General features: G+C 37.1%; 1 protein-coding gene across 1 annotated transcript in view; it reads right to left on the reverse strand.

Moving 5' to 3' along the window:
- Tll1 (tolloid like 1) overlaps positions 1–26,019 on the reverse strand; it is a 207,313-nt gene that overhangs the window by 34,967 nt on the left and 146,327 nt on the right. The window contains exons 13-16 of the mRNA XM_060381848.1: positions 8,771–8,966; positions 7,154–7,279; positions 5,264–5,424; positions 1,394–1,574 (exon numbers count right to left, since the gene is read on the reverse strand). Coding sequence (XP_060237831.1) covers positions 1,394–1,574; positions 5,264–5,424; positions 7,154–7,279; positions 8,771–8,966 — 664 coding nt within the window. The remainder of the gene's footprint in view (positions 1–1,393; positions 1,575–5,263; positions 5,425–7,153; positions 7,280–8,770; positions 8,967–26,019) is intronic.

The raw sequence follows: 26,019 nt of genomic DNA on the forward strand, positions 1-26,019 counted from the left end.
AGTAATAAAATTTAAACTTAACTAATCTATAGAGTTAAACATCCTTTGGAATCAGGATTTGTTTTATTAAATTTTTAAACAGTTTTTAGATAAAATGTTCACTTAACGTAATGTAAAAGATTCTAGATGTTTTAAGTGGCTTACAAAAATTCTTTCATTTCATAAATTCAACTTTTAAGATAAATATTTAGGCAGTACTAAGGTAGGCAGTCTTTTCTCCACATAATTACTGGATCACTTAGAAACTTCAAGATATACAACATTTACAAAATAGATAGGTCTAAAAATGTCTTCTTTTTGTTAAAGTAGGATATTTAAATTCTGCTTTGAATAGTATAAATCTTAAAAAAATGGTTGAAAAGAAAATTTAAAAGGTAATTAAATCTCAGAGAAAAAGTTGAAGGAGAACAAGGAAAGTAAGATCTATTGACTTGGAACTCAATAGTGCTTACACTGAAAACTGCAAGCAAACCCTGGACAATTGGAAATCTCATTAATTTTAAGCTGAGGTAAAACGGCATAGGATGACATAAATACACTTTGAATTAACTCAAACCAAATTACCTAGTATTAAAATATCATTGGGATTCAGCTGTGTTAAACATGTTGCTAGCTACACAGGCAGACTAGATTTCTACGGGGAAGTTTATTACAATGTAATTTTGAAGGTCAGCCCTCAAAACTGCTTTATTAAAAGTGAGACTGAGAAAACAGGATTTACTTGTGTTCATACACATATTTGCAAACATTCGGCATTTTTTACATTTTGGCTTTTATGTAAAAAATGCACTTTTAATTAATTTTAAAGACTACTTACACTGACAACCCTTTAAGTGGCAGTTATTGTTATATCTCTATAAAATAAAATTTAAATTACACTTCCATATATCTATGGAAAGCTATGTAAGATTATTTAAATGAAATCTTTAAAAATTACATTTTCCATACCTACCACAATGATTTCTGTAGAAACTAGACAAACATTATGTTGATTTTAGCCTAATATATTAAAGAAATATAAAAGAGAAAAAAATTTAGTTCTCAAATGAAATCACATTTTCTGAAGCAATAAATATTTGGAAAATCTGCAAATTTTGGGAATGCCTGGTGTCATTATTAACATACACGAGTAGCGAATAGTCAGTATATGAAAATATTGTAGTTCTTGTATCAGCCTTTGCTATATTTAAATTTATTAAAGAGCTATTATTTAGGGAAAGCATTTCATTGAGGTCTATATTATTAACTAACATTTTCATTGATCAAGCTGCTAAACCTAGCTCAGGCTTTCCCTATTATGTGAACAGAAAACAGTGAAGAAAAGATTGCAGCTTAAAGGCAGTACACACAGAGGATAGAAACTTGTGTACACACAACATGCACACACTTATACCTGAGAAAAAATGTGCCTTGAAGCCTTTTTTGGATACCGTGTTGTCCGACTTGAATTCGATCCTCATGTTGTTGAAGTGGGATGTGATCACTTCAGGTACGTCAGCTCCACAGAATTTGCCATGCAGCTTAGACTCAGACGAAAGGCCACTCCAAACCTCCACATAATCATATTTGCAAACCTGGGCAAACATGGTGGTCAAGATCACCAATTAGACAGAACTGGTTGATTGACATTTGTGTTAGAGATAACTGTCACAGTTTTAGTTTATCAGTCCCATGGTTGTCCTACTGGGATTAACTCAGAAGGGGGGAAAAGAAAAAAAGAAAAAGAAAACCAGCAGTAATCATCTGTGAGGAAGAAGGCATAAAAGTTCATGAAGTTTATTGTGGAGAAACACCTGGAGTGTCACATGCTTGTGTCAATTTATTTGTATGATTCATTGTACGTATCTTCTACAAAAATACCAAAATATTAATTAAGATGAGCATTTGTTCAAAGCTGGTGTCAACAGACAGAAGATAAGCTACAGTTGCTGCCTTCTTTTTATTTTTTTTATTTTTAATTTCAGAAGGAATTGTGAAAGCATCCGTCATGTCTTATCTAACATCGATGATAAATACATAAAATTATTTGCTACTTTTTTTTCCCCTGAAATGACAATTATCAATAGAAGTAATCCTTTTCATTTTGTGGATCAACAAGAACAAAAAAAATCTGTGTTCAGATTTTTTTTATATATAATATGTACAAAGGTATACTTTTCACACATTCTTACAATTGACTAATAGACCACTGTAGGTTTAGACCACTGTTGTGTCCTGTAAGCAGGGCTCTCTGATCTCAGCAGCACCAATCATAACTCCAAGCAGAAGATAGGCAATTAATGTGTAGTAAAAAAATCCTGTCTTTAAAGCTTATTTGAACACTCGTGTTCCTCAATTCCCTGCAATGTTTGGTACTGTAGATTATTCTGTAGGACTTCTACTGGATTGTAAACAAATGCTAAATCTCTTCAGTAGAATAAGCCCCTCCATTTGTAACAAAATGAAGCAAGCCAGTCTAATTTATTTACCTAGCATTGTGAAAATGCAAGGAGCCAACTGAATGCCAAGTATTCTTAAGCTGTTTTACGGCCACTAACAGATGTTTCCACAGCACACTTTTCCCAAGCTCTAACAGAGCATATTCTGCAGAATGTATCTTGCATGAACAACTTTATTATATAAACGTGTAATTAGCAAGGTTTAACAATGCATGCAAGTGAACCCTGGGGCATGATCTGTACTTTGAAATATGTCAACTCAAATCACTGGGAGTTTTTGTGATATTAATTAGGTGCTAAATAAACAAACTGCTACTGGGAAGAATGAGGTAATTTTTCTACATACTTTGTTAGTTTGTGGGATTTGTTTAGAGAGAACCCCAAAATAAGAGAATGTTTCAGATTCTGAAGGTCTTCACCGTTGACTTTCTTCAAAGATATCAGTACAGGAAATAAATTAATGAGGTTATGTCTTATTCTAATATTTTAGAAGTCAATGTTTTGCTTGGGCCTTTTATTGTAAACAGTTAAGTTATCAAGCTGTTAAAATACATAGAATGCTGAGATGGCTTTCCACACAGTAACACCATTGTAAGTTTAAGAATTCTGGCATATGTTAACAAGTTCACAGCCAGCTATTCTGTGAATGGGGGCCATTACAACGAGAATGAGGCTTTCCAGGACACAAAGCTTCACTTGGATGAATCCGATTCTGCTCCTCCCTCCTCCTTTTTTCTTCTCATACCATGTGTAAATTCAAAATGTCTCCCCTGACACAAGTAATACATGCAGCGACAATTATGATAGCAGAGCTAATTCAGTAATCATTAATTATAACTCATAGGCTGATCGAGAAATCTCATTTCTGGAATGTGTTGAGCATATAGAAAGCTTTTCTAAATGTATGTTAAAATCAGTATCTTCATTTCAATATTCACCTTGATTTGAAGTAATTGTTTAAAAAAAGTTATATTATGTGGATCAAATATTTAAGAGGATTATTTGATGCCCATCATGTTTTTAGATATGATATTGGAAAGTAATCTAAATAAAACTATTAATGTGTGTGTATCTTCACATGTTTGTAATACGTAGGTGTGCATGCACATGTGTAAGTCAGATGTCAACTTCAGTTTTCATTTTTCATGAGCGGTCTACTTCCTTTGTTTGACAGGGTGTCTTGTGGAGCCTGAGGTTCACCAACTAGTCTAGACTAAATGTCCAACAAGTCTCCCCAGTGATGGAACTACAAGCATGCTCAACCATGTCTAGCTTTCTGTGTAGGCGCTGCATACAGAATTCAAGTCCTCATGTCCACATGACAAGTACTTTACCAAATCAGCTTTGTACTCACGCCAGCCAATTAAGTTTTGTGATCCTACAGTTCTCCAAAATGCCTAAGTTGAGCACCCAAAAGTCACCCATGACATTTCACTTAAAGCCTCCATGGGATTTTTTAAATGCATAAAAGTACCTTAATGGCTACATGTTGAATTACTGGAAAAAATAATATTTAAAGGCAGAATGAGGAGGAAAAAAAAGGAACAAGAGCCAAAAATAAGTACACCAGAGAACCTGTATATAAAACCTGCCACCCCAAAAATGACATCCCAGAAGCATTCATACATTTCTGATCCCATGTTTTACAAGTTTCACTAGGTATACAGTAAATCAAAATGATTAATATTTTTTCATTATACTTAGTGGAACTTAATCAGGTTAAATTAAATGTAAATGCAAAAATAAAAGTTAAGAAAGGAATCAGAACCAACCAAGGACCATGTATTGACTTGACCTAGACCCCTACACATAAGTACTCCACAGACAGTTTGGTTTTTATCTGGACCCCCTAGTAAAGGGAGCAGGGCTGTCTCTGACAAGGACTCTTATATGATTTTCTATCACTTCCTCCTGGCATGGTGGGCTTGGTAGAGGATATGCTCAGTCCTGTTACAACTTGATGTACTGGGATGGGGTCCCCTTTTCTGAGGAGGAAGAGGTGTGACAATACCTGGAAGATGGAAGGTGGGTAGGACTGGGAAGACAGGAGGAAGAGGTTTACTATTGAGAGGTAAAGTGAATGAATGAATGAATGAATGAATGAATGAATGGTTTAGTCAATTAAAAGAAAGGAATCATAAAAAGGTTTTAATAGAAAAAAAAAGACATCAAAGGAAACAGGTATTCATAACCTTGTTTCTAAATCAAAATCCTAGGCAACATTTTCTCAATATCATTCCTAGGTTTACAATTCCACCTGAAGTTGTTTGTGGATTGTTTCCAGAGAAGTAGTTTCACAAGTTTCGATGTGTTCATCGTTCAAAAAGCTGAGCTTTCAGTCCAATAAGCTATATATTGAACAGAAATAATGCCACCTAAATTTATATTTTTATGCTAAAATTAATATTTTGGTCTCTTAACCACAAGTACAATCCATAAATGAAAAAATACATACATAAAAATACACTAATTTCCAAAAGTAGAATATACCTTTTTCATAAGTGGACATTTTTTTTATCTCATTCAATTATTTTTTTGGTTTTCTTTTACTATTTTGCTAAAAATGTTTATGTAATATGAAAGCATATCCTAAATACTCTGTAGCTATTTTGTGAATTTTGAAAATATTGTACTTTAAAACCTCCTGTACTGAAGGTACTGAAAAACCTTCCAGGTAATTTTCAATCTTCCAGACAAAACTAGGTATCACCGATGTCAGCAGACTCATAAGTACTTGCAGAAGTAATGAAGGGACATTTACATAGCATTGTGCTCTTTCCGGGTCTCAAAACATGGTAAAGACATTGCAGATATTGTTCACTTACTTCATTTCCTTCCAATTCAAAAACCTCAAACTTCACAGAGATTCTGTACTGGCTTGGTGCAATCACTTGCCACACACAGTTTTTGTTTGGGGGGTATTCTTTGGGCCAGCCAGGAGTGGTTATGGTGCCATTGAGCTTTGTAAGGAGTCCTCCACAAGCAGCTGGAAGAGAAAAGTTTGTTCCTTAATGGAGGTGCCCCACTCTGCACCCCCCCCAATCCATCACCCACTATGTCAGCATTAAATGCGAAGCAGCTTCTAGTTGTCAGCTCTAGAAGCTGAATACGTAGGCCCTGGTTTTTAGTAAAAAGGTTTTGTCATCAGATCCCACTCATTAATCGGTAGCTTGGGGCAATGCAAATTATGGTAAAGGTATAACATTTTAAATTTCTTCAAAGTTTAAGTGAATAACACAAAACCAGGTCCATATTTTTTTTTCTCTTCTAAATACATGTAAAATATCTTACACTATCTTGGTGACTAAAAAATTAAAATAACTTTTTTGGAAATTAGTAAAATTGTGGAAAACAAGAAAAACATACATAGAGATATATAATAGATAAATGATTGGGAGATGATGGCTAAATAGAGAGAAATAGATAGTTGAGAAATAATAGGCAGAGAGAGGCATACAAACATACATAGATGATTATAGAAAGATGATAGATAGATATAGATGATAAGTAGATTGATGATAGATATCATAAAATGTTCTAATACAATAGTACAAACCTATTTTTAAAAATTGCTTTACTTTATTCAAAGGCAAGTAAGACTATTTAACCTACATTAGCAAGAAAGATAAAATAACAGATAAAACATGTTATTCCAAAGCATTTCATTTAACAACTTGTTTTCTTTGCTATTTAATGGTCTTTTTGGAGTAGACACTGTTTATATTTCCTTTCTTGGTTGCTATTGGAATTACCAAAGTCAGAGGCAAGTTGAATAAAATGAGCACATACTACACCCAGCTTATAACTGATTCCTGGGATGTTCAGTAGTTGCCTGAGACTACTGGCATGTTTACATGCTCATGTAACACACAAGTATGTGTTTCGTACCATATTAGTAAATATTTAGTTACTGGTACACTCAATTTTACTAGGTTTTTGATAAATGACTATGAAAAGATAGATTTATTTCTAGGAACCACTATTAACATGAATAGTCATGTTAATCTGGGGGATACAGGTCAGTGATACAGCACCTGCTTATGACATGCAAAGCTCTGGCATGGAGCTGCAGACGGCAATAGCAGTAGTTAATATAGAGATTACAGTTCCTGGTAACAGAACATTGTTCATAAACCCTCATGTGATATTTTAATGAAGAAATGTGGATAATCACAACAAAAAGTCATTGTATAATAATTTGTTAAATCATCAATATATGCTTAAAGTTTTGCTAAATGCTTACTTATGTCTGTAGTAGATGATGAAGATATGAAGATGGTCAAATTAGGGCTGGTTAATCTAACAAGTGAACAAGTATGATCTATGCATATAGTATGTCAAGAAAACAATAAAAACAAAATATATAGAAATATGTAGATGAACACATGTGGAAGAATACATTCATGCACAAAGAACAGAAAGGAGGGAGGAGTGTACTGATACTGGGGGGGGAGAATAGATGACTGTAGGAATGATGTGAGAATGGGGGAAAGGAAGCTGAGCGCTAGATGCTGGGGAAAGCAGAGCTAGGAACACATACATGTTTCATAACCAAAAGAGGAAAGGACAGAGGTTAATGACAAGAGACCGGGTGAGGTTTTATGTCAGCTGTATTTGCTATGGGGGAAAAAATGAAAGCAGAGAGACAAAGAGAGAGAGAGATTCAGAGACAGAGAAACAGAGAGAGGGCGAGACAAAGAAGACAGAGGTCTCACCTTCACAGCTTCTTCTGTCTGGCCCCAGCTCATAGCCAGGCTCACAGGCACACTGGTAGCTGCCCAGTGTGTTAAGACACCTCTGTTCACAGCCTCCTCGATCAGGCTTGGCACACTCATCTTCTTCTATAAAATCAAGAAAGACACAGAACAACTAGAGTGCTTAGTCTCTGTTAACAAGGCTAAATAAAATATGATGCTTAGTGGCTCTGAATAAAACAGTCAACTCATTTCTCAGCACAGGGTCTGAGGGATAAGCCTTTGCCGTTGACCTGTATGTAGGAAAGCATGATATGGCAACTGACCCCAGAGAACAGGGAGAGTCTGGAAACCTACATGCTACAGGGGCAATGAAGGTCCCATTATCTCACGTGCAGTGTGTTTTGTTTCTGAACATAAGGGCAAATGGAGATCAGTAAATTCAGAGATGTTTTGGAATTAGTTGAAAAAACACAGCATCACTTTATGAATTCACAGCATAATTTCTTTTTTTCATTTTAATTTTTATTAATTACAATTTATTCATAATTTCTTAAATATATCTGAGAACATGCTTTTAGAAACTAGAGACATACAGTTGAGTGGTAGAATATATGATTTACATATGAGAAGCCCTGGAAGTACTTATTAGCACACACAGACACACAGACATTCACACAGATACACACACATAAATACACTCCACACAAATGCTTGAAACAAATGTCATCATCAAGAAGTAGACTGTGGTGACAACAAATTTAAAATACAGGGAAACTTAGTAGTTGACTAGATTTTTTTCATGGTTATAGTGTTTTTTATAAAATATTTATAATATAAACATTTATTTGTATAAATATATGCAGTTTATTGTATAAAACATAATGTAAATGTACATCAATTATGTTATATATAGCCAATAAATATTAATGCATAATAAGCTTCAGTGCCATTTTTTTCAGATGCAGATGTAATAGGCATTATTTTTAAATGTACAAATACAAAGTACTCTATGACTACACTCTTCATAAATAAACTGATACGATTTATGCAAATATGTACACCTTACAAAGACACATATGAGCAAAATATTAAGAACTTTGACAGCTAAACACATAAACACAAAAGGTAGTGTTTTTATCACTGACACATGACCTATCCGAAAGAATTTACACATTTTAATGCATATTTTAATAAATTTGTATAACTGAAATGACAACTTTATCTGCCTTTCAATTTATATAGTGAACTCCTGAACAACTCTTGATGAAAATGAACTGTGCTATTTAAAATATGGAAACACTTAGCTACCTGATGGTGAATTTGGCACATAAAATGACCCATTTACCCTATAAAAGCCAACACAAAGGAAGATTTGTACATTTTTCCTATTTTCCTTCCTATTTTCATTTACGTGTGATACACTTCAAGTAAGTGCCTATAAATGTCCTACATGTAAGTTTGATGTAACTTTTGAATTAAAATAGCTTTTCTTTTTCCTAGTAATATACACTAGTTACAGAATATGAGAGCATACTTCAACTTGCAGTGAACTGCAGTCCAGTTTTGCCAAGACTCAAAGCTTAATGCTATGAAAAATAAAAACAAAACTCAAATTTGTAAGCCGTTGAAAATTACCTTTAAAAAAGTTAGCGGCAAACCCTGCCTTGTTCACAGTCCCATCAGAAACAAACTTCATCCATAGAGTATTGGAAGTAGATCTTATGTCATCAGGCTTGTCATAACCACAGAACCGTCCTATCAAAGGACTGTTTTCACTGGTTCCATCCCGAATTTCCAGGTGGTCGTAGGCACAGCTGTCGTGTCTTTCAATCTACAGTTGGGAATATTTTTGTAAAAATAATCTGTCTCATTAACAGATATTAATAAGACAAGTGCAGTGGGAAGGTTACTAGGTATTTCTAGTGGCATAGCACTGACTTGTTAATATGAAAAATGACACAACTAATGAAGACACATCCATAAAAACGAATTCAAGCTACACTGCACACAAGGAAATCTTAATAAAAATCTAAGAAACAGTGCATCAACATAAGCTAGAGTGATCAGAGGTAGACACACTGGTTGGTTGGTTGGTTGGTTGGTTGGTTGGTTGGTTGGTTGACTGATTGATTGACTGATTCTCACTGTAGAACCCAGCTTATCTTGGAACTATTTATGCATTCCATACTGACCTCAAACTCAACACCTTTTTTGCTTCACATTAAAAGTAATGCAGATTATAATTTAGTGATGTTAAATACAAAGAATCTCAATGGTAAATTGATTACTGCTTTCAAAGTCAGTACCAACCAGGTTGAGAGCAACAGAGACACTATTGGGCAGAGTGGAGGGAATCTTATGAAAGAAGGGAAAGATAGAAGGACATGGAGGGGACAGGAGCTCCACAATTAGAGCAACAGAACTGAAATATCTAGGCCCAGGGGTCTTTTTCTGAGACTGATACTCCAATCCAGGATCGTGCGTGGAGATAACCTAGAACCCCTGCTCAGATGTAGCCAATGGCAGCTCAAGGTCCAAGTAGGTTCCCTAGTAAAGGGAACAGGGACTGTCTCTGACATGAACTCAGTGGCTGGCTCTTTGGTCACCTCCCCATGAGGGGTGAGCAGCCTTACCAGGCCACAGAGGAAGACAATACAGCCAGTCCTGATGAGTCCTGATAAGCCAGGGTCAGATGCAAATGGAGAAGGACCTCCTCTACCAGTGGACTTGGAGAGGGGCATGGGAGGATAGGATTGAGAGGGAATGAGAGAGGGTGCTACAGCTGGGATACAAAGTGAATAATAAAAAAAGAAGAAAGGAAAAAAAACCAGAAAATTTTAAAGTAATTGGTTCTGTACTTAAGAAAAATAATTGATTTTACCGTGTTGTTAACACTCATTATGTTTTAAACTAACTACATACAATGAATCACTTCAATTTTTAAATGATAACAACTTCACTGTTTACTTAGTTACAGTTATAAGTTTGAGTATTTATATGTATAAAATTATCTTTCCAAAGAATATTTCATAATATCACTAACTTCATATTTTATGATATTTTCACTAGTACCTATATATAGATCTGAAATTATTTACATACTAAATATTATGTATCTAGTGCTGATAAATAATCAAATAGAAATGTAAATTTTAATCACACATAGTAAACATTTGCAAGTGCATTGCTTAGCAAATGGATTGTTCCTCGTGTATGTAAGTCTATACTATTCAGAAATGCTTCATTGCATCCCAACACCAACCTGAGAGATATCACTGAATGGTATGGTGGTGTTTACATACTTTTTCAGGTTAAATATGAGTGTGATTAAACACCAACAAAGTAATCCAATTAAAAAATGGGGTGTGGAGCTAAACATAAAATTCTCAACGAAAGAATATTGAAGGCAGAGAAACACTTAAAGATATGCTCAATGTCCTTAGACATGTGGGAAATGCAAATCAAAACGACCCTGAGATTTTACCTCATACCCACCAGAATGATTAAGATTAATAACTCAAGTGAAAACACATGCTGTAGAGGATGTGGAGAAAAAGGGAACACTTCTCCATGGCTGGTGGGAATGTAATCTTGTACAACCACTTTAGAAATCCAACTGTTGCTTTCTCAGAAAATTAGGAATATTGCTACCTAAAAATCCAGCTATTCTACTCCTAGACATATAACCAAAAGATGCCCACCATTCAATAAGGACATTTGCTCAACTATGTTCATAGCAGCTTTATTGGAATAGCCAGAATCTGGAAACAACATAGATGTTCCTCAACAAAAGAATAATATGGTACATTTTCATAATGAAATACTACACAGCAATTAAAAACAAGGAAATCATGAAATCTGCAGACAAGTGATGGGAACTAGAAAAGATCATCCTAAATGAGGTAACTCCAGAAGCAGAAAGACACTTATGGCATATACTCACTTATAAGTGGACATTAGCCGTATAATATAGTGTAATCATACCAAAAACTATAGTCCTAAAGAAGCTAAACAACAAGGAGAACCCTAGGGAAGATGTTTAATCCTCATTCAGAATGTGAAACAGGATAGATATCAGAAGTAGGAGAAGACAAGTAACAAGACAGGAGCTTTCCACAGAGGACCTCTGGAAGACTACCCATCAGGGTATCGAAGGAGATACTGAGACTCATAGACAAACTTTGGCCAGAATGCTGGAAACCTTATATAAGAAGGGGGAAAAAGAAAGACCTGTAGGGGACTGGAACTCCACAAGGAAAACAACAGAGCAAAAATATCTGGGCCCATACTCCAACCAAGGACTTTGCATGGAGAGAATCTAGACCCTCTTTTCAGAGGAAGACGAGTTTCCAAGTGGGTTCTCTAGTAAGTGGAAAAGGGGCTGTCTCTCAGTTGTCAAGGGATGTTTCTGACATGAACTCAGTAGCTGACTCTTTGTTTACCTCCCCCTGGGGGTGTAGCCTTTCCAGGCCACAGAGGAAGATGATACAGCCAGCCTTAATGAGACCTGATAGGCTAGGGTCAGATAGAAGGGGAGGAGGTCCTCCTCTATCAGGCCACCCTGGGAAAGGGTCACATCATGCATTCAATATTTTTCAGCTATGTTACATTATTTTATCAACTAGTATTTGGTATGTGTAAAAATAAGGCTAGATAAGTTAAAAATTGAATCAAAGAGTTGGAGAGATGTCTCAGTGGTAAAAAGCACTTGCTGCTCTTGCAAAGAATACTGGTTCAGCTACCAACACCTACACAGCAGCTCACAGCTGCGTGTAACCACAAGTAGCAGGGCATCCAACCCACTCTAACTGCTACAGGCTTCTGTAACTATGTGGTGCACATATACTCACAGGCTAACACACATACACATTCATTTAAAGAATTAATATCTAACTCAAGTCCATGAATGTTAAGCCAATAACTATAAGTTCCATGAAAAAGAGAAGAAAGCCAATGACAAACAGAAGAAAAAAATTAAAAGAAAAAGAGCAGTTTCTTCTCAAGTTAAAGCAAAGAAAGTTCACAGCTGACTTAAGATGAATATGTTTTGATAATAGCATTGTTGATTGATTACAGCTTTTGAGATAACCAAGTCATAACCTCTCTATGAATCTGGCAAGTTCATTACAATGTCACCAGATCTTATATCCATAAAGACTATGGTGAAAATAAAAGTAAACATTGGACATGTTTTTTCAAAAGCTGATATTTAACTGGCCCTTGAAGGAGATGTAAACACAGAGAAGCGATAAGAAGTTCAGAATCTCAGAGGGGCTCTGTGCTTCACTGAGATTCAGGAGACTCATACTTTTTATTTTTTGTACTACTATTATTATTATTACTATTTAAATTGTTCACTTTGTATCCCAGTTGTAGCCCCCTCCCTCATCTCCTCACTGTCCCACCCTCCCTCACTTTTCCTCTCCTATCCTTCTTCCCTAGTCCACTGACAGGGGAAGTCTTCCTCCTCTACTGTCTGACCCTAGCCTATCAGGTTCCATGAGTACCACTACCTGGATCTTCTTCCTCTGGGGGCTGGCTAGGAGTCCCCACCAGGGAGAAGTGAACAAGGAGCAGGCAACTGAGTTCATGTCAGACTGTCTTTTTTCCCCTTACTAGGGAACCCACATGGAGACTGACATGTCTATGAGCTGCTTCAAGGGGAAACAAGAAAAAGGTGAGTGGTTTCTACTTAGTGAGGACTAAAATAAAGTTAATTGGACCAAAGGGGTCAAAAAACACCACTCTTTCCACAATTCCCTGGGGACTGCTTATTGGAGGGCTCACAGGAAGGCACTACCCTGACTAAGGCCCATCCATTCACACAGTTCCTTTGTACATAGTATACATCATTCATTCACATACATATACATATATGCTTACAATTGTATGTCCGTGTTTAGAGCTAAATGACTGACAGTAGTCAAAAGAAGTAAATAACATCCATCAATTAATATGAGTAGACAAAGAAAATCTGATATGAAAATAGAATGAAGCACTATTTGTTGTTAAAACCGAACGACATTTTGATTGTACTACATTGTGAATGAAACTTGAAAGTGAAAGAAACTAAAAATAATTCTGAATTAATCTACTTACATGAGATACTACACTACTCAAATTCAAAGACATTAAAAATTGGTGTTATAAGGGTCTGGGGTGAAAGAAAAGTGGAGCTACCATTTACTGGGAACAATTTTAGATTGTAAGATAAAAGGGGTCTAGAGATTGGTTCCAAACTATGAAGAATTATTTTATTTTTTTATTTTTATTTTTGAGATTATAAGATTTCTTTTTTTTTTTCTCCAGATCCTTTCACAAAATTCTCCCAGCGCTGCTTCAGATTCATTGCCCCACCCATTTGTCATGGTTGAATACCTCATTTGTCACAGCAGTTTTGAGGCAGAGGCAGGCAGATCTTTGAGTTTAAGGTTAGCCTGGTCTACAGAGTGAGCTCCAGAACAGCCAGATCTATATAGAGAAACCCTGTCTCTAAACAAACAAACAAAACAAAACAAAAAAACAACAAAAGAATTCAAGGTCCCCTTTCTCTAATTGTTATTGCATGCATTTATGTATGTACATACATATTTATAGATATAACTTGTTTACTCTTTATAATGCTATCTGTATATTTTCAGAGCTGAATGGTGCATCTAAAAATGATTATGGTGGTAAATGTTTTACTATACAGTTTTTATTATAGTAAAGAAATCTCATAAATCAAGGTCTAAAGTTAGTTCATTGTAATATAATTAACATAATTAAACATTAGTATTACAATCAAAATGATGCAATATTATAGATACTATAACATATTGGTATACACTTGGCAAAACATTAAAAGTGTTATTTTTTTGCTTTTGAGGAAAGTGATAAAGAAAACTATTTTTAATAATTAGTCAACTTATATTCTTAATGGAATACTCCAAAACATTAACTAAATGATCAACAGAAAAATATAAATTAATTACACCTTCCTGTTGTGGCTTATTAATACATTCACAAAGCATGTTCATTTATTGTAAGCTAATCAAACGTATATAAACAGACAAAATGATTGTTTTTTGTCAGGCACAACAGCAAGGCAAAAACTCATGCATAGTCAGAATGCTGAAGCTTATTTCAAGGACAGCTCACGCTGTTAAATATATCTGGCTTACATAAGAAAAGTTTCATCCAACCAGGGTGTAAAGCAATGTTAACAAGTCCCTCAAACTTAATCCCACTTGAATTAATGCATGTGGGGATTTCAATCTAAACAGAACTAAGCTCTGGGTTTATTTTATTTCTTTCTGTTTTATTGGCATTTCTTTGAAGCTGTTCCTGTAAACATTTCCAGTCTCCCCCCCCTTTCCCCTCCGATGTAGTACTACATGCCAGAAGTTCTCAAATAAAACAGTACTAGAAGATCCTTTCCTGGTAACACTGCCAATGAAAGGAGCTGAAGTGTTACAAATTAATTCCACATTCACACACAAATTTACTTTATTATGTTGGTGTTGAGAGGCAATATATTCAGTAGCAGTAGACAAACTCCCAGTGTTGATCCATTTAGGATACATTTTTGTTTGTTGTTTTGTTTTTGTTTTTAAGACCATAGACCACAGACTGAGTGGCTTGTAGACAACAGAACTGTTTCTCTCATTCCTGGGAGCTGACAAGGGATTCATTACCTGATGGTGGCACTCTTTTTAGTGGATGCCTCCCTACTGTGTCCTCTTGTGATACCTCTGTTAAAGGGCCCTGACCCTACTCATGAGATGCCACCTAATCATCCCTAATTACCCCAAAGACTAGCATCAACATGAAGGACCCAGGTCTCAAGCTATGAATTCTGAGAGCACAAGCTTATGAAACACAGCATTCTCCAAATGACATAGTGTGTCCTCCTAACTCACGTGTATTCCTGCAGAAAACAATATGAAATTCATTAATAAAAAGAACTAATTTTAGTGATTTTGTCTGTATTTGCATAATAGAGCAAGTAGCAGTGTGAACAGTAAAGCTATGGCACACACACAAAACTGTAAATGACGGACAGTCAGTGGGTGCAGTCCAGCAGATGTCAATCAAATGTGGGGCAATTTTATCTTAAAAGCCTTTTGTCTAAAGGGGAAAAGTTACGTAGAGAATAAAAATTCAAAGCCAGAAGCACTTTTTAAAAAGGTATAAAATTGAACTAAACAAATTTAAAGCTGTTTTATTAGACATCACAACAAAAATATTGAGAACCAGTGAACTTGTCTTCTACAATTTTACATTTTCAATACAAAAGACATAATCTTTTGTGCATACCCCTGCCTAGCTCCTGCTTTCAGTGGGATTGCATTTCTATCTGTTTAGTACTACATTGGCTGTACATTTGTTACAATTACAGCCTTTATTTTGTGATGGTACATTCCTTCAAGCCTGGTTTTCTCCAAGACTTTTATCATGAAGAATAGCCAATATTGTGAAAGGAGGCTTCTGAATCTATTGAAACGATTGTTTGATTTTTGTCTTTAAATCCATTTACATGATTTATTACTTTTAGTTAACTTAGGCATATTGAACTATCCCAGCATCTCTGTCCTAAGGCCAATTTAACCTGATCATCGTGGATGACTTTTTATGTAAAACTGTATTCAGCATGTATTACTTTATTGAGGATCTTTGCCTTTTTGTTTATCAGTGATATTGGCCTATAGTTTTCTTTCTTTGTTGAGTCTTTATATGGTTTTAACATTATGGTTATACCTTCATAGGAGGAGTTTAGAATTATTCCATCTGTCTCTAAGGTTTTAAATAATTTAGGAAGCAGTGATTATAGTTCTTTGCAAATTGGGTCTACTTCACCTTTGAATCCATCTGGGCCTGTGCAGAGTTTTTGTTTGTTTGTTTGTGTTAAGTCACTGTTTCATCTCCTTGTTTTTTACAGGTTTGCTTAGGCTGTTGACCTCTCCTTAGTTTAACCTTTTTGATTCGGATGGATTTAGAAATTTGACCAGATTTTTAGTTCTATTGCTCTTCTTGTAGAGCTCATGTTCCCTCCAGGTCTTTCTATCTCCCCTTTCATTCATAAGATTACCTGCACTTTGCCCAAAGTTTGGCTATCTTAGAGTCTCAAATCAGTCTAAAGCAAAGTCTCAGCATGTTTTGATACCTTGCTGGGTAGAGTCTTTCAAAGGCCCTCTGTAGTAGCCTCCTGTCCTGGAGAGCAACAGAACCAAAAAATCTTGGCACAGGGGAGACTGAGACTGATCCTCCAACCAAGGGCCATGCATGGAGGTAACCTAGAATCCCTGCTCATATCTAGCCCATGACAGCTCAGTCTCCAAGTGGGTTCCCTTGTAAGGGGAACAAGGACTGTCTCTGACATGAACTCAGTGGCTAGCTCTTTGATCACATCCCCCTGAGGGGTGAGCAGCCTTACCAGGCCACAGAGGAAGACAATGCAGCCAGTCCTGATGAGACCTGATAGACAAGAGTCAGATGGAAGGAGAAGAGGACCTCCCTATCAGTGGACTTGGGGAGGAACATGGAAGGAGATTAGAGAGGGAGAGTGGGTTTGGGAGGGGATGAGGGAAGGAGCTACAGCTGGGATACAAAGTGAATAAACTGTAATTTATAAAAAAATAAATTAAAAAATGAAATTTGTCCATTTATTTTTGGTTTTCTAGCTTAACAAATATAGGTTTTTAAAGTATTCTTTGATAGTGTTATAAGTTTATTTGATGTATGATAAAATGTTTTCTGGATCACCTCTAATTATGTCAGTGCTAGAATCCCAAGCTAGAGCAAAAGAACAAAAGAATAGGGATACAAATAGGCAAAGAAGAAGTCAATTTATCCCTATTTGTAGATGATGTAATATTACACATAAAGGATTCCAAATATTATATCAGTAATTTTCTGGAAATATTCAAAGCTTTTAGTTCAGTAGCAGGATACAAAATCAACTTACACAATTTATTAGCTTTTCTAAGGTGCACACTAAGAAAGAGATGATGGACATGTGACCATTCACTTTAGCCTCTAACTAATAAACTCTCCAGAAATCAATCCAACCAAGAAAGTAAAGGAATTCTACAATTAAAAAATAAAATAAAATCTTTGAAGAAAGAAATTAGAAAAATGGAAAGCTATCTCACAATCAGGGATTGGTAAAATATCCTACTAATGACCATCTTATCAAAACCATTTATAGACTGGGTGCAACTAGAAGAAAAATCTCCATAATATCATTCACATTAATTAGCAAAAAAAACAAAAAACAAAAAACAAAAAACAAACTCCTAAAATTTATATGGAACCAAAAAAGACCCAAGAAAGCCAAAGTAACTCAGAACCAAATATTTACTGCCAAAGGATTAGCTACCAGATTTCAAGCTTTATTACAAACTATAATAATAAAACCATCATGGTACTGATACAAAGGCAGAGATATAGATCAATGGAAAAATAAACAACTCAAATGTGAAGTCACGTAGCTGCAACAATCTGATATTTGACAATGATATCAAAAACACACCATGAGGAAAAGCCAACATCTTCAACAAACGGTCATTAGAAAATTAAATGCCTGTGGGTAGGAGAATAAAATTAGATGTCTATCTGTATCTGATAAAGGATTAGTACCAAGCATATAAAAACAACTCCAAAAACAAACTCTCAAGAAACAAATGACCCAGTAAAAATGGGCTATATATTTTTTTTCCAAAGGAAGATCTCAAAAAATGAATTTAACTAAAAAAAAAATCTTAATAATTATTTCACATGATTACAACTTAGGAAAAATTCAAATTACAACTACTCTGAAATTTCATCTCACCCTAGTCAGATGGCTAAGATCACAAAAAACCTCTGATAAGAAATGCTGGTGAAGATGCCAGGAAAGGGAGCCTTTATTCACAGTTGGTGGGACTGAAAATTGGTATAGCCAATGTGGAAAACAGCAAGGAGAATTTTCAAAAGCTAAACACAAATCTATGACATGACCCAGCGATCCCACTTTTTGGCATAGAACCAAAGTACCTGGCATCCTAGTACAAAGATTACTCAGCCATGTTTTTTGATCATCACTTCACAAAAGCTTAAAGATTAAAACAACTTTAATGCCACTAAATTGAAAGAATAATGAAAACTGTGGTATATATAAACAAAATAAAATTCCTTTCAGCTAAGAAGACAAGGAAATATCCAGGTAAATGGAACTAAAATATATGTTGCTAAGTGAGCTAACCAGTCCCAGAAAGACAAACACAAGTTCTTTTTAATTTGCAGAACTAGTTCTACATTTTTAAATCTGAGTGTACGAATTACAGCGACCTCAGACCAGAGAAGTAAGGGCAGAGGCAGTAGGACAATGAGCTGCTGAGAGGCAGAAGTAGAAGACAGGTGCAATGAATGGGGGTAAATGAGAATAATGGAAGCATTTTAATTGGGTAGCAAGGTAAAAATAAGTGCAGAAGTAGAAGGAAAGAGATAACACCAACGATGTTTGAAATTAAAAAAAGACACATTTCTAAACTTTAGATATATTATAGATATGTATAATACAGATACAGTATCGATATGTCTCTGTGCATATACATATATTGCATATTTAAATGATATTACACCATATGGAGTGATGGGCACATTCCTCAAGAGTCATACATTATCTGACATAAATCCATGGAAACCTCCTTCAGGTTGTTTTTCAGAAAAATGCAAGAGTCTCCCTAAACAAAGTGACCTATTGCCTTTGTCCTTGGTTGCCTTCCTAAATGTGAGCATGAGACCATATTGCTGAGGGCAACACACACTTCAGAGTCAAGACTTAAAGGGATTGAGCTGAGACTGACCTGAAAGCCTCCTCCCAGAGGACTGGCTTCATAGTATGAGACTGTTTTAAGCAAGCTACCCAGAGAGAGGCAGAATCAGTAGTCCTACCTGTCTGTAAAGCCTACAGGTAATAATAACAATCAAGCCAGCAAGATGTTCCAAATGTTGTGATAGTGGTACTTTTATCTCGGGGTAAGCAGAAGAGTTCTAATTGTATTTAAGGTCCACTCAAAAGGATGGAATTCTTGCCTGAAACTTTACAGCTAGTCAACTACCTCTGACTGAAGAGGTCATGGTCTTGCAAGAACCAATACAATTTATATCTATATTCTACATATTTATCTTTATACCCACAGTTAAGTGCACCCCCTAGGTCTCGTCAACATTTCTTTTTGCAACAGATAGAGACCATTACAGAAATCCACACCAGGTAAAAATGAAGAGAAAAGTGACTGTTGGGTGCCCAGTTCTAAGTGTTACTTCTGCAATACAACCTTTACACCTTAAACTAGGAGAATACTGGGGAAGAGGAAGCAGAAAGATTCTAAGAACTAGAAGCCCAGGATGCCTGTTGCTAGGTAGTGTCTCATAAGCTTGACAAGAAAAATGCACTTGCAAAATTGCAACAACATGATTGCCTAAAGAAGACCAACATAGAGGGGCGGAGCCAAGATGGCGACTAGCACGCACAGTTTCTGAGCGGTGGGATACCTGATCTTCTGAGTTGGAGAATGGAAGGACCCCCAACCCAGGAAAACCACAGTGAGGCTTTCTGAACACCAGGGAACATCGCAGGAGGTGAAAACTTTGGCCTCCGGTCACCCGGAGACTTGCTTGGGGAAGGAGAGAAATGATCCTTTGTTCTTGCGGCACTCCCTTCCCCCAGACCTCCTTCCTCCTCGGCACAGCAGCACAGCGGACTCATCTTTCTAACTGCCTGGGGTATACAGCCGCTGAGACGGAGCCCCAAGCCCTTTAGCGGCAGACAAAAGCCAGCAGTACGTGTCCGGAGTCCCAGATTCGAGCAGCTGCTGCACCATCCTCCCAGGGCGCGAATCTGCTAGACACCATACTAGCTCCACAGGATCGCCATCACTGACTGTACAGCCCGCCCAATCCCACAGTGACAGAGAATACGCTATATACTCACCAAAACCAGGCAGAAACATCATACAACCTGGACACACCAGGCGCTGGGCCTCCCAAGCTTGGAGAGCACAACGAAGAGATCCCAGGACTTCCCAGAAAGCATTGGGATTAGCAACCCAGTCTCCAGTTACAGCGGGACATGGCAGCGGAGCAGCACTGAACTGGCGGGGCACCACAGCCCTCCAGTTTAAGACTAACCAGGGCCAAACCAGAGAACAGAGAGCCTGGTTACCCCATTCCTGCTGAAGTGACCACCCTGAAATCTCCAGCTGCAGCAAGACCTCAGAACCTGGCAGTGACAGCAGCACAGAACTGGCGGAACACATCAAAGAAGCAGGGCCAAACCAGAGAGCAGAGAGCCCCGGATACCAAGATATCTGCCAAGAGACCTGCCTGTAAGTGAGTGCACCCTTGAGAATCTGCAGTTCCCCAGATCCTGGGTCCTTCTAAATCAGAAGCCAGGCATCGAACACCCTCCCACCCACATACCCACTTTGGGAAACAGAGGGGCACTAGGGACATTGAAGTTCCTGCCCTGTGGGCCTGATTGAGGAGTTAAGACAGTTAATGCGAGAAATTGTGCTGCGATCATCATTAGTGCCTGCGACATATACAGTGCAGAGCCCCTCCCACACACTCAAGGGTTCAACATTAGCCATCACTCTGTCCCTCGAGAAACTCATCCACGCACACTTACACACACAGACACTCACACGCGCGCGCACACACACACTTTCATTTGCCCCGTTTGCGCCTGCATACTTTCCTCCCACAGGTACAGCTAGTCCTCAGCACACGCTGAGAGTGCTCAGCTTCCTGAAGAACTCTCCAGACACCAGAGAGAGACAGCACCAGTCTGATCTGCAGAACCCAAAAACAAACAGGGAAGGTTTCAGATAAGCCAATGGCCAGAGGTAGGCGAAAGAACACTGCCAACATAAATCAGGACATCATGACTTCACCAGCAAACCCCAAAATTGATGGATACACCAATTCAGCAGAAGCACAGGAAAATGATTTTAAAGCCATGCTTGCCCAATTATTTGAGGCTCATAAGGAGGAAATGAACAAGTCTTTCAAAGAGATGGCCAGTCAATTGGAGGCAAAGAAAGAAGAACTAGACAATATCCTTAAAGAAACACAGGCAAACATAGCCAAACAAATAGATACACAAGTAGAGGAAAAATTAGTGGCATATAAGAAGGAAATGAAAAAAGAAATAGAGGCCATCGTAGAGAGACAGGAATCCAAATTCAAACACATGAAAGAAATGGTGCAAGGCATGAAAACAGAATTAGAATCAATAAAGAAAACACAAAATGAGAAAACCCTTGAGCTGGAGAACTTGGAGAAAAGATCAGGAACCACAAAAGTAAGCATCACCAACAGAATACAAGAGATGGAAGAGAGAATCTCTGGAGCTGAAGACACACTTGCAGAAATGGATACTTCTCTCAAAGAAAAAGTAAAATCAGAAAAGTTCCAATCACAAAATATCCAAGAAATCAAGGATGCTATGAAAAGACAAAATCTAAGAATAATAGGAATTCACAAAAAAGAAGACTCCAGACTCCAAGGTCCAGAAAATATTTTCAAGAAAATCATAGAAGAAAATTTTCCCAACTTAAAGAAAGAGATGTCCATAAATATACAAAAGGCCTACAGAACTCCAAATAGACTAGACCAGAAAAGAAACACATCACGTCACATCATAGTCAAAACACTAAATCTACAGAACAAAGAAAAGATATTAAAAGCAGTAAGGGAAAAAGGCCAAGTAACATATGAAGTTAGACCTATCAGAATCACACCGGACTTCTCATCAGAAACTATGAAAGCCAGAAGGGCCTGGGCAAGTATCATGGAGACTATAAGAGATCACAAGTGTCAACCCACACTACTATACCCTGCAAAGCTTTCAATCAACATAGATGGAGAAAACAAAATATTCCATGACAAAACTAAATTTACACAATATCTACACAGCAAACCATCCCTACAGAAGATACTAGAAGGAAAACTCCAATCCAATGAAAACAAATTCACCCAAGAAAACAGGGCATACAGATAATGTCCCAACAAAAATGAAAAGAAAACAAGCAATGAAACAGGGTTAGATCATCGACTCCATTACAAAAGGAACTAACATGCATTGGTCACTACTATCTATCAATATCAATGGACTCAACTCACCAATAAAAAGACACAGGCTAAAAGATTGGTTAAGGAAACAGGATCCAACATTCTGTTGCATCCAAGAAACACACCTATGCAACAAAGACAAACACTACCTCAGAGTAAAGGGCTGGAAAACTGTTTTTCAAGCAAATGGTTCCAGAAAACAAGCTGGAGTAGCCATCCTAATATCTAATAAAATAGACTTTCAACCCAAGTTAATCAAAAAAGATAAGGAGGGCCACTATATTATCATCAAAGGAAAAATCCACCAAGAGGACATCACAATCTTGAATATCTATGCCCCAAATACAAGAGCACCGACATTCGTAAATGAAACATTATTAAAGCTTAAATCATACATTGATCCTAATACCTTAATAGTGGGAGACTTCAACACTCCACTCTCACCAAGGGACAGATCAACTAGACAGACACCAAATAGGGAAATAAAAGCACTCACAGAATCCCTAAATCAAATGGACCTAATAGACGTCTACAGATCATTTCACCCAAACTCAAAAGAGTACACCTTCTTTTCAGCACCGCATGGAACCTTTTCCAAAATAGACCATATAGTGGGCCACAAAGCAAGCCTCAACAGATACAAAAGGATTGAAATAATCCCTTGTATACTATCTGACCACCATGGACTAAAGCTCGACCTCAACAACAACAGAAACAACAAAAAGCCGACACGCACATAGAAACTGAACAACTTACTACTCAATGACAGCTGGGTTAAGGAAGAAATAAAGAAAGAAATTAAAGACTTCCTAGAATTCAATGAAAAGGAAGGCACAACATACCCAAATTTATGGGACACATTGAAAGCAGTGCTCAGAGGAAAATTTATAGCACTAAGTGCCTACAAGAAGAAATTCGTAACATCACATACAAACAACTTAATGGCCCAACTGAAAACCCTAGAAAAAAAAGAAGCAGATACACCCAAGAGGAGCAGACGGCTGGAAATAATCAAACTAAGGGCTGAAATCAATCAACTAGAAACAAATAAAACTATCCAAAGAATCAATGAAACAAAAAGCTGGTTCTTTGAGAAAATCAACAAGATAGACAAACCCTTAGCCAAACTAACTAAAAAGCAGAGAGAAACTATCCAGATCAGCAAAATCAGAAATGAAAATGGGGACATAACCACAGACATTGAGGAAATCCAAACAATTACTAGGTCATACTACAAAAGCCTATATGCCACAAAATTTGAGAATCTAAATGAAATGGATAATTTTCTTGAAAGATTCCATCTACCAAAATTAAGTCAAGATCAGGTAGAAAGACTGAATAGCCCTATATCTCCCAATGAAATCGAAGCAGTCATTAACAGTCTCCCCTCCAAAAAAAGCCCTGGACCAGATGGCTTCAGAGCAGAATTCTACAAGACCTTCAAAGAAGTGCTAACTCCAATTCTCCTCAAGCTATTCCACAAAATAGAAACAGAAGGAACACTACCAAACTCATTCTATGAAGCCACAGTCACCTTAATACCTAAACCACACAAAGACCCAACAAAAAAAGAGAACTTTAGGCCTATCTCTCTTATGAACATTGATGCAAAAATACTCAATAAAATACTTGCAAACCGAATCCAAGAACACATCAAAGATATCATCCACCATGACCAAGTAGGCTTCATCCCAGGCATGCAAGGGTGGTTCAACATACGGAAATCCATCAATGTAATCCACTACATAAACAAACTGAAGGAGAGAAACCACATGATCATCTCCTTAGATGCCGAAAAAGCATTTGACAAAGTCCAACACCCATTCATGTTTAAAGTCTTGGAGAGATCAGGGATACAAGGCACATACCTAAACATAGTAAAGGCAATATATAGCAAGCCTATAGCTAACATCAAACTCAATGGAGAGAAACTTAAATCAATCCCACTGAAATCAGGGACAAGACAAGGCTGTCCATTGTCCCCATATCTCTTCAACATAGTACTTGAAGTCCTAGCCAGAGCAATAAGACAACTAAAGGAGATCAAGGGGATACAAATTGGAAAGGAAGAGGTCAAAGTCTCACTATTTGCAGATGATATGATAGTATACATGAGCAACCCCAAAAATTCAACCAGAGAACTCCTTCAGCTGATAAACACCTTCAGCAAAGTGGCAGGATACAAAATCAACTCAAAAAAATCAGAAGCCCTCCTATATACCAAAGACAAAAAGGCTGAGAAAGAAATTAGGGAAACAACACCCTTCACAATAGCCTCTAATAACATAAAGTACCTTGGTGTGACTCTAACCAAGAAAGTGAAAGACCTGTTTGAGAAAAACTTCAAGTCTCTGAAGAAAGAAATCGAAGAAGATATCAGAAGATGGAAAGATCTCCCGTGCTCATGGATTGGTAGGATTAACATTGTGAAAATGGCCATACTGCCAAAAGCAATCTACAGATTCAATGCAATTCCCATCAAAATACCAACTCAATTCTTTACAGACCTTGAAAAAAAGATTCTCAGCTTCATATGGAGAAACAAAACACCCAGAATCTCCAAAACGATCCTGTACAACAACAGATCATATGGAGGTATCTCCATTCCTGATCTCAAGCTGTACTACAGGGAAACAGTAATAAAAACTGCATGGTATTGGCATAGAAACAGAAAGGAGGATCAATGGAACCATATAGAAGACCCAGAAATAAATCCACACACCTATGAATGCTCGATATTCGACAAAGAAGCCAATTCTATTCAATGGAAAAAAGACAACATCTTCAACAAATGGTGCTGGACCAACTGGATGTCTACATGCAGAAAAATGAAAATAGATCCATATTTATCACCCTGCACAAAACTAAAGTCAAAGTGGATCAAGGACCTCAACATAAAACCAGATACCCTAAATCAATTGGAAAAAAAAGTGGGGAACAGCCTAGAACTCATTGGCACAGGAGACAACTTCCTGAACAGAACACCAACAGCACAGGCTCTAAGAGCAACAATCAATAAATGGGACCTCATGAAACTGAAAAGTTTCTGTAAAGCAAAGGATACCATCATCAAAACAAAACGACTGCCTACAGATTGGGAAAGAATCTTCACTAACCCTTTATCTGACAGAGGACTAATATCCAGTATATACAAAGAACTAAAGAAGCTGAAAAGCAGCAATCCAAGTAATCCAATTAAAGAATGGGGAACAGAGCTAAACAGAGAATTCTCGACAGAGGAATATCGAATGGCAGAAAAACACTTAAAGAAATGCTCATCCTCATTAGCCATCAGGGAAATGCAAATCAAAACGACCCTGAGACATCACCTTACACCCATCAGAATGGCCAAGATGAAAAACTCAAGCGATAACACATGCTGGAGAGGTTGTGGAGAAAGGGGAACCCTCCTCCACTGCTGGTGGGAATGTAAACTGGTACAACCACTCTGGAAAGCTATCTGGCGCTTTCTAAGACAAATAGGAATAGTGCTTCCTCCAGACCCAGCTATACCACTGCTAGGTATATACCCAAAGTTTGTTCAAGTACACAAAAAGGACACTTGCTCAACCATGTTTATAGCAGCTCTATTTGTAATAGCCAGAACCTGGAAACAACCCAGATGTCCATCAACGGTGGAATGGGTACAGAAATTGTGGTATTTTTATACAATGGAATACTACTCAGCAATCAAAAAGGAGGAAATCATGAAATTTGCAGGCAAATGGTGGGATCTAGAAAAGATCATTCTGAGTGAAATATCCCAGAAGGAGAAAGACAAACAT

This window comes from Meriones unguiculatus, chromosome 4 (genome assembly GCF_030254825.1).
Source record: "Meriones unguiculatus strain TT.TT164.6M chromosome 4, Bangor_MerUng_6.1, whole genome shotgun sequence".
In the NCBI taxonomy this organism is placed as follows: domain Eukaryota; kingdom Metazoa; phylum Chordata; class Mammalia; order Rodentia; family Muridae; genus Meriones; species Meriones unguiculatus.